The following is a 15,474-nucleotide window of genomic DNA, read 5'->3' as shown; positions in this document are numbered from 1 at the left end:
GCAATGCTATAAAAAATAGACTTTATTTAGGCGGGCTGCCCAGGTAACGGCTGCCCTAGTATATTTAGTGACACATTTTTTTTTTTACCATTATAATCATCCTTTTTTTTTGTATCTGGCCAATATAGACAAACATCCGCGACAGAGTGATTAAGTAGTGGAAAATCTTCTCTCCTGTTTCATACTGCTCGTTCTGTGTGAGTGAGAACTGTCAACACTTCCACAGGTAATCTCATGCGCTCTGCAGAGACCCACACCTTTTTGCGTCTGGCCGGGGTTTCTAAATCTACTCAAATGTCCAGGATTTGGTTTTGCTTTTGTTTTCTAAGCTGTCGTTAAGAGCGAGAGGGACATTAAAAAATTAACTCTTTAATCTAAACGACTCAGAAAACCTTTGATTAATACTCGAATAGGACGTAACTACTGTACATCTGAATTGGCTGCAGAATATTTGTACACCATAAGAAATCAACTCATTTGTCTTATTTAAATAATCTACACGTTTTATTCTTGTAACTTTTAGAGATATTGTCTGTCTTAATTGCTTTTTTCTGTCATTTTTTTTTTCTGTCACATATTTTATTAATTTGATGATGTCAATATATTACATATTTTATACATGCTTTGGCAATACTGTACAGAATGGCATGTCAATAAACCAACCTGAACTTAAATGAGAGATTTTAACTGTCAGTAGGTGCACATGGCTTCTGAATAGCATAAAAGAAAAATAGTGAGTTTTTTATGTATTTATTTTTTTAACCCTAACCCCTAAACTATTTTAAAAAAGAAGTTTAAAACAGATGATAATAAAAAAATAGTGTTAAAAATCAAATTATGTTTAGTTTGTCGCATATAGTTATCTATTTATGTGCTGTGGGTAAAAGGTGTGTTTCAATCCGTATACCACCACAAGTATATTTCAAACCTGTGGGAAGCACTGTGGTGATGTAGTCTAGTTCAAACAAATACAACTGGGCAAAAATGCAAGCTCTTCTTCTCTTACAGTGGAATCCTATTACATTTTACTTTTCATTTTTCACTTGCAGTCATTCACTTCTGTTTAGTTATCAGCGTTTGTTTCTGCTGATGAAGCGTCCGCTGCAATTGTCTTGTGTCATGTCAGTCAGCGATTTGAGTTTATTTTTTAATTATTATAAAATATAATTAATATATAGAAATATTTCTGTAACAAAAACACATCAGTCCATGTCCAAAGACATATGTAATGCTCTGGCAGCATATGGGTTAGTCGTATGATGGATTTATGCACTTTTTGGAGCTTAAAAAGGGAAACTATCTATTATACAGCACGGAAGAGCCAAGATAAAATTTAAAACTGCACCAGCTTTGTTTGTCTGAAGGAAGAGAGTCATATACATAGAGAATGGTTTAAGGGTGATCAAAAGCAGGGTATTCGATTTAAGTGAGTAAAGCAATGAAAAAATATGGTGACTTGAAAGATTTTATACCTGAAGTTCCACAGTTTTAAACTGCAAGAGAAAAGCAAGAAAATGATTTCAATTAGACTTAAAAACAACACTAAAATATTGTTCCAGCATTTAAATATATTTTAAGATAAAGTAAATTAAATTTAACTAACCACTTGATTGTAAGGCAAGAACTTGGTATCCAGAGACACAATACGAAATTTAACTGGAGAAGAGAAAATGTGGGACAGAAGATTAACATGTCAGAAATCCAGAAACATTCACAAGCTCAGAATTAGTGAATATATAATAGTACATTCCAGTTAAAACTTATCATTTGAAAAGAAAAAGTAAAAACCTGTTTGTCCGGGCTTGTAGATAGGTCTGTCAGACTGAATAAAAAGAAGTTTTTGGGGTGGACTAATGAGGATCTGAGTGGTTTTATTCATGAATGTTGACTGTCCTCGGATTGTAACATTGATGGATGCCACAGACTCCACAGTGACTAGTGGGACCTGGAAATTATTAAACAAAACAGGCAAAAAAACACCATGAAAATGAAACTCATTCTTTCATTCATTCATTCATTCATTCATTCATTCATTCATTCATTCATTCATTCATTCATTCATTCATTCATTCATTCATTCATTCATTCATTTTCCTTTAGCTTAGTCCCTTATTTATCAGGGGTCACCACAGTGGAATAAACTGCCAACTATTCCGCATAAATTTTAGGCAGTGGATGTCCTTCCAGCCACAACCCATTACTAGGAAACACCCATACATTAAAGTTATTCATTTATTAATTTTCCTTCAGCTTTTTTCCTTATTTATTAAGGGTTGCCACAGCGGAATGATCCGCTAATTCATTCATTTATTCATTCATTTCCTTTTTAGCTTAGTCCCTTTATTAATCAGGGGTCACCACAGCGGAATGAACCGCCAACTTATCCAGCTTATGTTTTATGCAGCGGATGCCCTTCCACTCACAATCCATTACTAGAAAACACCTATACATTCAATTTATTGATTTATTCATTTTCTTCAGCTTACTCTCTTACTTAACAGGGGTCACCACAGAGGAATGAACCGCCAACTATTCTGCATATGTTTTATGCAGCGCATGCCCTTCCAGCTGCAACCCATTATTGGGAAACACCCATGCATTCATTCATTCATTTTCCTTCAACTTAGTCCCTTATCAATCAGGGGTTGCCACAGCAGAATGAACCACCAATTATTCTGGCATATGTTTTATGCAGCGGATGACCTTCCAGTCACAACCAATTACTGGGAAACACCCACACACTCGCATTTACACACACTTTTGCCACTTAGTTCATTTAGTTCACCTATAGTGCATGCCTTCATACTGTGGGGGAAATCGAGCACCCAGAGGAAACCCACACGAACACCGGGAGAACATGCAGACTCCACACAGAAATGCTTCCTGGCCCAGCCGGGTCTTGAACAATTGACTTTCTTGCTGTTAGGCCACAGTGCTAACCACTGAGCTACCGTGTCACTTCAATTCAATTTAAATCAAGTTCATTCGTATTCTTCCAAAATCAGAAAAAGTTTAAATATCAGTAGGGTGGACAGTACAGATATCATTACATTATATACATGGTTAATCTACAGCAGGGATCACCAGTCTTGGTCCTGGAGGGCCAGTGTCCCTGCAGGGTTTAGCTCCAACTTGCCTCAACACACCTGCCTGGGTGTTTCAAGTATACCTAGTAAGACTTTGATTAGCTTGTTCAGGTGTGTTTGATTAGGGTTGGAGCTAAAATCTCTCTGGACACAGGCTCTTCAGGAACAAGTTTGGTGACCCCTGATCTACAGTTAAACGTTATTTTGTGCTATTTCAAAAAGGTCATATGTATTAAGGTAATGCAATATGACTTGAGGTACAATATGACTAGCAAACATTTGTGTTACCTTGTTGTGTCCAACATTAAGTTTATAAGAAATAGTCTGGTGAGAGGAAAGAGTGTTTCCTATACAGGTAACCCCACATTTAGTAAAAGATCAAGACTGCAAAGACCACTGAAGGTATAATAAATGCTGAAAACATTTAGCTGTTTAACCTATTTATCTTTTTGCCTGCAATGCACCATATTTTATATCAAAATGAATAGGCTCTTTAAAGTTAATGTCAATAAAGAGCAGTGATATCTGTAACAGCCTTTTTTTTCTCTGTGTCAAGCTATACTAAGTATACTGACCTTAAAAGTGACACATGTGTAGAAATCCCTGGTTATGGAGCGTTGTTGGAGAATGGTCATGTTCTGAACATCAGACCTCAAAGTCACCACTAGAGAAACTGGTTCAGTGGGCTCATGGATCTGTGCACACAATGTCTCCGTGCTGCCAGACACGGCCTGGGAAGTGACTGCCACCAGATATATACTGAAAGAAGACATAACAGAGAGAAATATAGACTCGCAGGTATATTGCATAAATCACAGAAAAAAATGCTTTTTTAGCATAACTTTAGAGTTGCACGAGCCTCGGGATGTTTTGAATGAATTCACAGTCGAGGAAGTGACTTTTATTTTAATTGTGCCTGGAATGCTTACATGGCGTCTTCAGAGACCACTGCGCTGACAGTAAAACAACAACAAAAAGTGTGTTTAAAATAGTGTACAAAACTGTGTAAATGTAAGTGACCTTTATTAGATTTAACCAAAAATTTTACTATCTATTATTATTTACATTTAAAATGATGTTTTTATTTCGTATATTAAGGTTATATACTGGCGACATGATGGCTCAGTGGTAAGCACTGTTTACTCGCAGCAAGAAGTTTGCTGGTTCGAGCCTCAGCTATGTAAGTTGTGGTTTCTGTGTGGAGTTTGCATGTTCTCTCTGTGTACACGTGGGTTTCCTCCAGGTGCTCCAGTTTCCCCCATGGTCTAAAGAGATGCACTATAGGTGAATCAAATAATTAAATTGGCTGTAGTGTATGTGTGTGAATGCAAGAGTGTATAAGGTTTTCCCAGTGCTGGGTTGCGGCTGTAAGGGCATCCGCTGCGTAAAACATATGCTGGATAAGTTGGTGGTTTATTCCGCTGTGGCGACCCCTGATCAATAAAGGGACTAAGCTAAAAAGAAAATTAAAGAATGAATGTCTCTTGTTTATTCCAACATAAATATGAGTATGTTGTAGATGTGATAAATTTTAACTATGGTTTATACTGCATTATAGTGAAAAATACAATTGAATTAGTTGAAAAAGACAGCATTATTTCAAATAGAAACCTTTGTCTTTTGCAGCAAAAAGTTTAAATATGTTATTTATATTTCTTCAGCATCAGCATATTAGCATATCTATCAGCATAATCAGCCTTAGGACTATAAGAATGATTTCTAAAGGAATCATAAACATTGTATAATCTTAATTATTACAAATGTTTGACAAGTAGCATAGTTATTGTTATGCATTGTCCGAACTTTGACAAACATTCGTATTGCTGTAATTTCTTGTTTTATTTTAGTTAGCATTTTCATTACGGGTACTATTTTATGCGTATTGGCTTAGATGTAATAGCTGAAAAGTGAAATAGTTAACAAATAAACTATTTAAGATGTAAAATTATTATTCCCTGTAATTCTTGCGCCAATATATATATATATATATATATATATATATATATATATATATATATATATATATTCAATGTATTAAGTGTATAACGTTTGAGTGGAAAAAAGTAGTGTACACTTGTCTGAAACCTTTCCTCAGTGTCAACAGTACACACTCGTCTAGTCCTCGACCTGCATATTTCCTCATTACTCAACGGTCTGTTATCTGTTATTTGTGAAGATAATAATCTTAAAGAATCTTACGGATCGGTGGCTCCACTTGTTAAGGACCATTGCAGTAGCAGCAACAGCGACAGCAGCATCTTGAGCAGTTTCAGTCCTGCACAAGCACAGAAAACGTCCTCACTGGTCCAGACAATCAAAAGAGCACTTTTATACGCCTCCACTGCCGTTAAAAACCAGTTGGGCAACTGGTGTGAGAAGATGGATGAATTTTGGATCAATTTGTTTTCCCCTGTGTTGTGTTAACAGTTAAATGGACTGTGACTCATTCTTGTCAGTATGTTACAAAGAGGCTGAATGAAATGAAATTGTGTTGTTTGCAAAGATTACTTTGACAAATAAGCTGTATTTATCAAGTTATTTGACAGTTGGGAATTTCTTCCAAATGTTTATCCTATAAGCGTTTTGGATTTATTGAAACAAACAATTTAACTTTATAAGAAAGTGTTTATATATATATATATATATATATATATATATATATATATATATATATATATATATATATATATATATATATATATATATATATATATATATATATATATATATATATATATATACAGTATACAGTATCATGCAAGGTTTAATATTGGAAATCATTTGTTTTACATCCAGTTTAAAACTATTAAATGAAACACAAAAAGTGAAGAAAAAATGAGGGTGTGAAAATAATCCATGTTTAATATGTATACTAGAACATTCAAAATATCATTCAACTGTTGGAGATGTAACAATAATGTGTAGATTTAAATTCTGCATATAAAGGACTTTTAAAATAATTTCTGGCAAATTATGTAAAGTTGCATTAATTTGTTGGCAGTTAAAGGTGTGAATGATTGTATTAGTCATTTAATTTGGGATTGTGTATCTACTTAATTTATCTGGAGTAATAATCTGTGTTTATTTTTAAGCACCAACATTTTTTTGACATTTCTTACGAAGTTCAGTAATATTTTATATTTGCATCCCATAGAAATAATCACATTTTTTGCATAAACTAAAACATATGGTTTGAGGGTAAGATCTTTGTTCATCTCAGAGCACAAATTAAGATTTGAATTTTTTTATGAAATATGCACGCTTTCTCTCCCTCCAGCGAAGCAGATTACACATTCAAGCTCCAGAATTGGATGCAAAAGACACCATTAAACTAATCCATGTGACTCGCGGGTTTAAACCTCAATTTTTTATAGAAACAAGTGCTTAGTTTATGCACAAAATAAATTATTTTAAAAACTTAAAAATATAGGAAATATTGACCTGCAAATCAATAGAGTAAAAAAAAAATAAGAAATCGAAAAAAATATTGTAAGAAATAAGAAATACAACCTAACCTACAACATTTCAACAAAATTGTATATACTTATGTATTTTTGAAAATGTTATTTAATATTTTTTCCTTACATATAAATTTAGGCTACTAATTTTGAACCATTATTGTAAGTAATTTTGTTAAATTAGCTCATTGGATTAGCTCCAGATATGGCTTCAGTACTGACTAATCTAAGGTATATGCACACAAATAATATTGTAAAGCATCTATATAGAAATAATTAATTTAAATGAGAGATTTGTGGGGGGTGTACTTATATATGCTGAAGAGCACTGTACAGTATTTGGCATTTGGAGGCAGATGTTTTTGAAAATGATTGTGTTTAGCAGTTCTGGGATGCGATTATACAAAATTATTTTGAAGATGGATTTTTGCTTTTGCAGAATTGCTGAAACATTATTGAGATGGTCGGAACATTAAATGAGATTAGATCACTAGTTAGTCCAGTATCACATCATCTGTTGATGCAAAATCATGATTTATACAAAGTGTATGCTGGAATTACGTAGACTTAGTTACTGACTAAATAAAATGACTAGAACAGGGGAGACAAAAAAAATCTCCTAGGCATCCCTAACTAACGCATTAGAGGTGTGTTAACATGCATAGACAAAGACTTATGTCATAGTATTGAGGCAGAGTTTGTATGTTTCAGAGGACATAAGGGTGTGGAACTCTCACAGGTGTATTTGGAGTAATCTGGGATGTGGTGAAGAAAGCTTTTGTTTAAGTGACACCCCACCTTTATTAAGTGACTGATTACTGTAAATTAATAGGTTGTATCTCTTTCACTTCCTGCAAAACAGGCTGTAAATGGCTTTTAATTATATCTGTTTTGAGGTTGTTTTTGTAATTTAAGTGCCGATCTTGCCATTGCTTTTATTGTGCCAAATCTAATAGCCAGATCTATTAGTCACAAGATTAAATGTGGCAGTGTTGTTTAGCAACCTAGAAAAAAAGTGAAAACTAAACGACCAGGTGACACACACACGTCATTTCACAACAAGGAGCAACTTTATGAACAAGACCCACCCTCTGGTTAAATAAAACATGTTTAATGTTAACGTTTACTCTATTAAACCTCCACTGGCTACTGTATTTTAGGTGCACCTTTAAAGTACAAGGTTGAACCCCTTTTACCTTCAGAACTGATTTAATGGTTCTAGCATTGTTGTAAACTTTCCTCCTTTGTGGCACAAATCACCTGTCCAAACACATCCAAGTTACTGGCAAACTGTACACTGAAACAGTGTACCAACTTCCAACCCATATCCAAATGTTTCAGCTGAAATCAAAACTTATTAGACCAAGTAACCTTTTCCAATTTTCTATTGTCCAGTTTAGTTCCTCCAGTGTTTGCCTTAGTTTCCAGCAGTGCCGGTTTGTAGGGTTGAGGTGCCCTGGGTAAGATTAAAAAAACAACAACATTTTAATACTGTAAAAGTGTAAGCTATACATTTTATTAACTGTAACACATATGTAAAGATATTTACTCAGATTTAAACCAAAAACTTTGTAAGTATTGCAATGTCTTGTAATATACAACTAAATAATTTATTATGCATAGCAGAACACATCTTTACTTTGAGCTTGCCTTTCTTTCTCGGCTCTTCTTTTCGTTTTTTTTTTTTTTAGCTCCAGAAAGATCCCGTTTGGGTGCCATTTAATTTCATATTAAAATTTGATCAAGATTGTTTAAAATTAGCAATGACATGTGTGATGTTAAATTACTTAAGACTTTAAGACACTTTTCCAGATTTATATCGAATGTGAGCTATTTGGAGAGATGTTTTTTTTTACTTCCCGCAGGTTCTGCTGGTTGCAAATCCCGAATTTTCATCTTAAGCAAATTGTAATGGTTTGTTTTGGTTTAATTTCAAATTTCCCCAACCATCGCAGATCCCGGGGCAACAGATATGCTCCTGCTTGGCTATCCTTTGTCCAATTTAAAGAGATATGTGGGACCTGTGTAGGAATACGTTACATCATTCTAGTTCCCAATAACCGATCGTGGGCTGTGTTATGCAAAATAGAGTGTGGTGCTGCTGGGTATGTTTCTAATATTTTCTGCTTTTATTCATATTGTTGTTGTGTATTTACTATAATTTTCAGCTAATTGATATGTATGAATTATACAGAGCTATTCTTTTAATGAAATGTGGAGGTAGTTTTTTTTTTTTTCTCACTGTCGTTGTGAATTGTATCGCGTTTAATTGGGATTGTATATTGTGCATGGTTCATCATTTATACAGACAAGCTTTTCCTCTGGCCTACATTCACAGTAAATATACAAGAGCGGTGTTCATGGGGCCATACAACAAGTGCGGGACCCTAGGCGACTGCCTTTATTGCCTGTTGGAAGGGCTGGCACTATTATGGGTCTTTGAAAGTGACCTTCCATGCAGTGTGTAACACAGCTGTGAAGTTAAGTGAAATATCCAGCTAAGGCTTAAATTTAAAAGTGTATGGTGTTGAAAACTATTGATTCATCTATAAAATAGTCGACTCATAGTAGTTTGAATGAATCGCCGCTGTAATGAGACTTTAGCCATGTCGGTGTGACATCAATACGGAACTCAAGCCCCGCCCATGTGTTGTTTGTGCAGATCGGAAAAAAATTGAAACCTGCAGCCCTGCGCACAAACACTGTAGAAAAAAGAGGAAGACAAACACTATAGCCGATCCTAGTTAAATTAAGTCACGAAGACGCTGTGCCCTGAAGTGTGAGGGAAAGTTAGTGTCATTTTCCCTACCCAAAGATGAGGCTGTGAAGAGTCAGTGGTTGAAGTTCACTTTTGCAATAATACCTCAGCATTATAGCCCAAGCCTTGTGCTGTGTTCCCGTCAATTTTCTGAAGAGTGCTCCAGCAATCTACATGCTTACAAAGGAGGATTCATTAGTTTGTTAAAGGAAAGAACAGAAAAGACTATATATGTGACTTTGTCAGAGCTTGACAGGAACTTTACAGTACACAGTTTATGGACCAGTATCTTCCTCCATTTCACTAATGAAAGGAGTGCGATTGAAAGGGTTGCCTCCTTGTTTTCTCTAGCTTGCAAATTATGTAATTAATTGTGTTTTGTTACCTGTAACTGCTTGAAGTGTATCTGGTTAACTCTTTATATTCTCATATCGCGTCTAATGCCACGTAAAAAAATGTGATGCGTACCGAATTGTTTACAGATTTAAATGCGTTTGTGAGCTCAGGTTACACTGCCAATTGTCACTGATATGGCCACCATTAGCTGTTCCTACTACCTGCTGCGGTCAAGGTTCAAAATAAAACCAAAATATGACCCTTTTTAATGCCTATTAGGGGCTCTTTAACAGGAGTGTCACCTTGCTTTTCTTCTTCTGCTGCTGCTGGTCTACAGTTCAGTGTGCTTCAAGGTTTTACGTGTGTTTAGAAAAACTCTTCTGCAGACTTCAGTTAACTAGTGCCTATTTAAGTTATTGTTCTCTTTTTTTCAGCTCATGTGCGCTGTTCTTTCTACTCTGGCCTCTGGCATTGACATTTCACCCACAGAATCTACTGCTCACTGGATATTTTCTCTGTAAAATTGTATTCTCTTAAAATGATAGTATCAGCTGTTCCTGAAATACTCAAACCAGCCCCGTCTGGCACCAACAATCATACCATTTTCAAAGTTACTTAAATCCCACTTTTTGTTCTGTTTTGATGCTTCGGTTGAACATCAGCAGATCATCTTGGCCACATCTGGGATAGTTCATCCAAAAATGTTTAATTTACAGTTAATTTACGCACACTCAAGGAAGCGGCTGGAAGGGCATCCACCACATAAAACATTTGTCAGAGAAACTGGTGGTTCATTCTGCTGTGGTGACCCCCGGTAAATCAGGAACTAAGCTAAAGTGTGAGTGAGTGAGTGAGTGAGTGAGTGAGTGAGTGAGTGAGTGAGTGAGTGAGTGAGTGAGTAAGTGAGTGAGTGTAATGTAAAGTAGTTGCTACATCTTGGACAATCACAGGTATAAGAACCATTTTAAGAGCCCCTGTTATACATTTTAAAGAGTCATATTTTGGTTTCAAGGGTCTGCAAAAACAGGCTGATGTGCATGCAAGTCAAAAAATATTTAATTGTCTTATAATATGCATTTATTTTTACCTAATTATCCCAGCGACTCCCATATGATTTGATCAGCGATTCCTTTGTTCCCAAACCCCTCCTTAGAGCAAAGCTAATCTGTGCCGATTGGAGCGATGACAGTCTGTTGCGATTGGTCAACAGCGTTTAGCGTGAGACCGAGTGATATACCCTACGGCTTATCAACAATATTGAAGTAGTCAGAATGCATAATGTATGTGTGAGCATACCTGCCAACACTCCTGTTTTTCCCGGGAGTCTCCTGTATTTCAGACCCATCTTCTGCCACCCTCCAGCTATGATATTTATCCTGGAAAACTCCCTTAATTTCCTCAACCACTGACTTTTCGGTTTTATCTTTGGGTAGAGAAAATAACATTAACTTTTCCCTCACACTTCCAATAATACCCAGCTGAGCACAGCATCTTCATGACTTGTTTCAACAAAAATTTGCTACAGTGTGCGTCTTCCTCTTTTTCTTTGCTACCATTTGTGGGCGGGGTCGCAGGTTTACATTTTTCTAGGTTTGCGTACGCAACAATGGGGCGAGGCTTAAGTTTCATATCAACGTCATATAAACCGAAATAGCTAAAGACTTGTTATCAAGCAGATTCATTTGAAGCACTTAGAATCAACTATTTTATAAATGAATCAATAGTTTTAAACAATGTCCACTTGCAGATGTGAGCCTTAGCTGGATATTTCGCTTCACTTAGAGCTGTTACACACTGGAAGGTCATTTTTTAAAACCTATAATAGGAGCTCTTTAACATTTACAGATAAGAACTAATTTCTTGTCATTTTGCTTCATAAGAGATCAGTGAATCAGTGGAGATTGATTTGGACTTGTTTGTATGTGTTTAATCTGTGTTTGTATGCGCTTATATTTAATCTATATTTAATCTCTAAAATGGATGACTATTGACTTACATTATAAGAATTGTGATGCTGGTGGCACGGTGGCGCAGTGGGTAGCACTGTTACCTCACAGCAAGAAGATCGCTGCTTCAAGTCCAGGTCCAGATTGGCTAATCGGGAACACCGGGAGAATTCCCGGTGGGCCGGTCCATTTTTTGGACGCGAGGGCCGGTGTCCCTAGCTGCTTGCACTCTCAGCAGTTGCACTTTTTCATTTATTTATTTATTTGACCATAACCTCGCTATTGTTATTCATTATTTTGCCGCAGCCCCGCTCTTTTTATTTATTTTCTCGCAGCCCCGTGAGCAAATGCAGCTCGCAGGTTAATGATGATGTGACTAAGTTATCATTCCACCCCAAACAGCGGCAACTTAGTGAATATTAATTAATATTAATGAATATTACACCTGCTCAATGAAAATCAGATGATTCACTACATTAATAAATCTGACATAACTTGATTAGAAATCGATTCTGAACAGTACCATCTTGGTCTAATCATGGTTTACATGTTGCGTTATCACGCCACCAATCCGAGTTTGATCCTAATCAGAATATATAATTTTTTTTCATTTTTAGTGTTGACATATAATACTGATTGGGTTACTTATGTATGGGTACATTTGTGTGTGTGTGTGTGTGTGTGTGTGTGTGTGTGTGTGTGTGTGTGTGTGTGTGTGTGTGTGTGTGTGTGTGTGTGTGTGTGTGTGTGTGTGTGTGTTTGTGTGTGTGACGACCAGTCACAAAGGACTGGATATCTATAAAGAATTAATGTTCTCATATTGGTGAAAAAAATTTGAAGTTCTAAAGCAGCTGTGTCCTCGAAAAAGACGTGTTAGTGTCATTTGAAACTGAATTGGAAATAACGTTATTTTAATCTAGTCAGTCGTTGATTGAGGTGGGCCGGTCTAAGGCTTGAAACTCCAGAGCTAAAAAGGAGTCCCACTTCGGCCCTGTTCAAGTCTTAGCTGGGTCTGTTGGCATTTCTGTGTGGAATTTGCATGTTCTCCCCGTGTTCGTGTGGGTTTCCTCCGGGTGCTCCAGTTTCCCCGAAAAGTCCAAAACATGCGCTGGGTGAATTGGGTAAGCTAAATTGTCTGTAGTGATGTGTGTGAATGAGTGTGTATGGATGTTTCCCAGAGATGGGTTTCAGCTGGAAGGGCATCCGCTGCGTACAACATATGCTGGATAAGTTGGTGGTTCATTCCGCTGTGGCGACCCCTGATGAATAAAGCGACTAAGCCGAAAAGAAATTGAATGAATGAATGAATCATGATGACCACAGATTCAGCTAAAAATATTTTTTTATGTTCTACTGAAGACAAAAAAGTCACCTGTTGCTTTGATGACCTGAGTGTGAGAAACTATTAATTTCTGGGCAAAGTATAGCTTTAAATACATTGAGTTGCTGCCATGTGATTGGAAGAATAGATGTGCATGTTAACAAGAAGTTGAACAGGTGTATATAAGTGACTGTGTATAAGGGACTATAATTATAATGCTGAAAAATATATGCCACTTGCTATCAGGTATTTCATATTTTGTTTTCAGGTTTCTTATTGCATTTGGTGTTTATTTTTATTGCATGTTTTTTCGTGTGGTCACTGCAATGAAAAAAATATGAAGCCATGAACATCAGACTCCTCTGATCTTCTAACTCTTAATCCCACACAATGAGATGAAACCTTTCAAACTGGTTGATGTGGATTCGCATTGTTATCAAGTGTTTGCCTTTAATTCCTCTCAACATATTTCAGTGTTATAAAACATATTCTACTTCAAATAAGAACTCTGCTTATAAACGGGGCTAACAATACATGCGCTACTGTATTATTTACAGATACAGATCGATCATTTGATTACTGTATATGTTGTGAGTGTTATTTTCATGCATTGTTCAATTTTTAAATTTGTTTTGTAACAGTTGCATCAGCAAGGAGCAGCTGTGCCATGGCTTCCTTATTAAGGGTATGAACTGGACTGTCAAATACAAGAATATGAAGAAACATTTTTAACGTAAATCTCGGGTTAGGTGTGTTTTTTTCCCAAAATGCATTTTAGCATATATTGCTTACAGGTTGCAGCCTTTGCGTTGAAGTAAAATATAAAAACAGGCATTAAATTGAAGATTAAATTCTTTGAACCCATTATAATCATGTATTGCATGACTTGAGGTCTGTTTTATGCAGTAAATTAAAACTTATTTATCATGTTTGTTTATTGATATTTGCATTCCAGAAATGTGGTGTTCTGAGTGTATGCATCAAAAAAGAGGGCTGAGGGAGGGTTTTGAAGAGGCTGTTTAAAAATTGAGAATAAAAGAGTAAGAATACTGTTAGAGATTGTTCACCCAAAAAATGAAAATTTGTCATCTTGTGGTTATTTAAAAAATAAAAAAACCTACACACTACATTCCTTAGGGTAAACATTAAAAAAAAATATTAACAAACATAACATACTAAAACACAATAAATCCCTATTATAATAATATTGTATGTAAAATTATTATTAATATTATTATTATCAATAGTAATAATAATAATAATAATAATATTATCATCATTATCATCATCGCTTAAAAACCCAATTATAGTCATGTCTGTTTGTCTGATTTAGTTCACTCTTACTTTCTTCAGGCTTCCATAAAAAGCTTTTAAATATTATTTTCATTCATTTTCCTAAATGCTTAATCCCTTAGTCCCTTTATTAATCAGGGTTCGCCACAGCGTAATGAACCGCCAACTTATCCAGCATATATTTTATGCAGCAGATGTCCTTCCTGCTGCAAGCCAGTACTGGGAAACAGCCATACACTATTGCTTTCACACACATACACTACGGCCAAACTAGCTTACTCAATTCACCTATATCGCATGTCTTTGAACTGTGGGGGAAACCGGAGCACCCAGAGGAAACCCACAAGAACACGGGGAAAACATGCAAACTCCACACAGAAATGCCAACTGACTCAGTCGGGGCTCGAACCAGCAACCTTCCTGTATATGTACAGTTGAAGTCTGAATTATTAGCCCCCCTGAATTATTAGAACGTTTAAGGCTTTTTTCCTTGCTCTTTTAAACATTTAGGAAGAAAAAATATATATATAAAGCAGACTAATAATTCTGACTTCATTCATTCATTCATTTTCTTGTCGGCTTAGTCCCTTTATTAATTTGTGGTCGCCACAGCGGAATGAACCGCCAACTTATCCAGCATGTTTTTACGCAGCAGATGCCCTTCCAGCCGCAACCCGTCTCTGGGAAACAAACACACATACACATACACACACATACACTACGGACAATTTAGCCTACCCAATTCACCTGTACCCCATGTCTTTGGACTGTGGGGAAAACCGGAACACCTGGAGGAAACCCACACAAACGCAGGGAGAACATGCAAACTCCACACAGAACACCAGCGACCCAGCAACCTTCTTGATGTGAGGCGACAGCACTACCTACTGCGCCACTGCTTCGCCCCTAATTCTGACTTCAGCTATATATATATATATGTATAACTCTCAAAGAATCAGCAGCCATTGGCTTTTTGTGAATCATCAAGCACCACAGTTTGATCTGAAATTCTGTCAAATGTCTAACTTTAAGCCAACTTCATCTTGAAGAGCCGGTTCTTTTATTTTGGGAGTGGGGGTTCTTCTCTGATCTACATGGTCAAAATTCTAAATATTTAAGCTATTATTCATTCATTCATTCATTTTCGTGTCGGCTTAGTCCCTTTATTAATCTAAGGTCCCCACAGCGGAATGAACCGCCAACTTATCCAGCTAGTTTTAACGCAGCGGATGCCCTTCCAGCCACAACCCATCCCTGGGAAAATTTAAGCTATTAG

The 15,474-nt window shown here is 36.2% G+C and overlaps 1 protein-coding gene across 10 annotated transcripts in view; it reads right to left on the bottom strand.

The window, feature by feature from the left end:
* The window catches only part of LOC407643 (alpha-2-macroglobulin-like protein 1), a 62,895-nt gene that overhangs the window by 30,387 nt on the left and 17,034 nt on the right, over positions 1–15,474 (bottom strand). For 3 of the 10 annotated variants that reach the window (XM_073923514.1, XM_073923511.1, XM_068213702.2), the window contains 6 exons: positions 7,916–8,000; positions 5,286–5,361; positions 3,662–3,845; positions 1,789–1,945; positions 1,604–1,656; positions 1,473–1,493 (listed from right to left, as the gene is read on the bottom strand). In XM_073923514.1, the coding sequence (XP_073779615.1) occupies positions 1,473–1,493; positions 1,604–1,656; positions 1,789–1,945; positions 3,662–3,845; positions 5,286–5,344 (474 nt within the window). In that variant the 5' untranslated portion in view covers positions 5,345–5,361; positions 7,916–8,000. Of the gene's footprint in view, positions 1–1,472; positions 1,494–1,603; positions 1,657–1,788; positions 1,946–3,661; positions 3,846–5,285; positions 5,362–7,740; positions 7,805–7,915; positions 8,001–9,353; positions 9,480–10,934; positions 11,062–15,474 lie in introns of all 10 variants that reach the window. The other 7 variants (XM_073923512.1, XM_073923516.1, XM_073923513.1 and 4 more) reach the window with 6 other exon arrangements.

This window comes from Danio rerio, chromosome 15, assembly GCF_049306965.1.
Source record: "Danio rerio strain Tuebingen ecotype United States chromosome 15, GRCz12tu, whole genome shotgun sequence".
NCBI lineage: Eukaryota > Metazoa > Chordata > Actinopteri > Cypriniformes > Danionidae > Danio > Danio rerio.
Note: the sequence above shows the minus strand (reverse complement) of the source record. Positions and strands in the feature narration are given on the sequence as shown.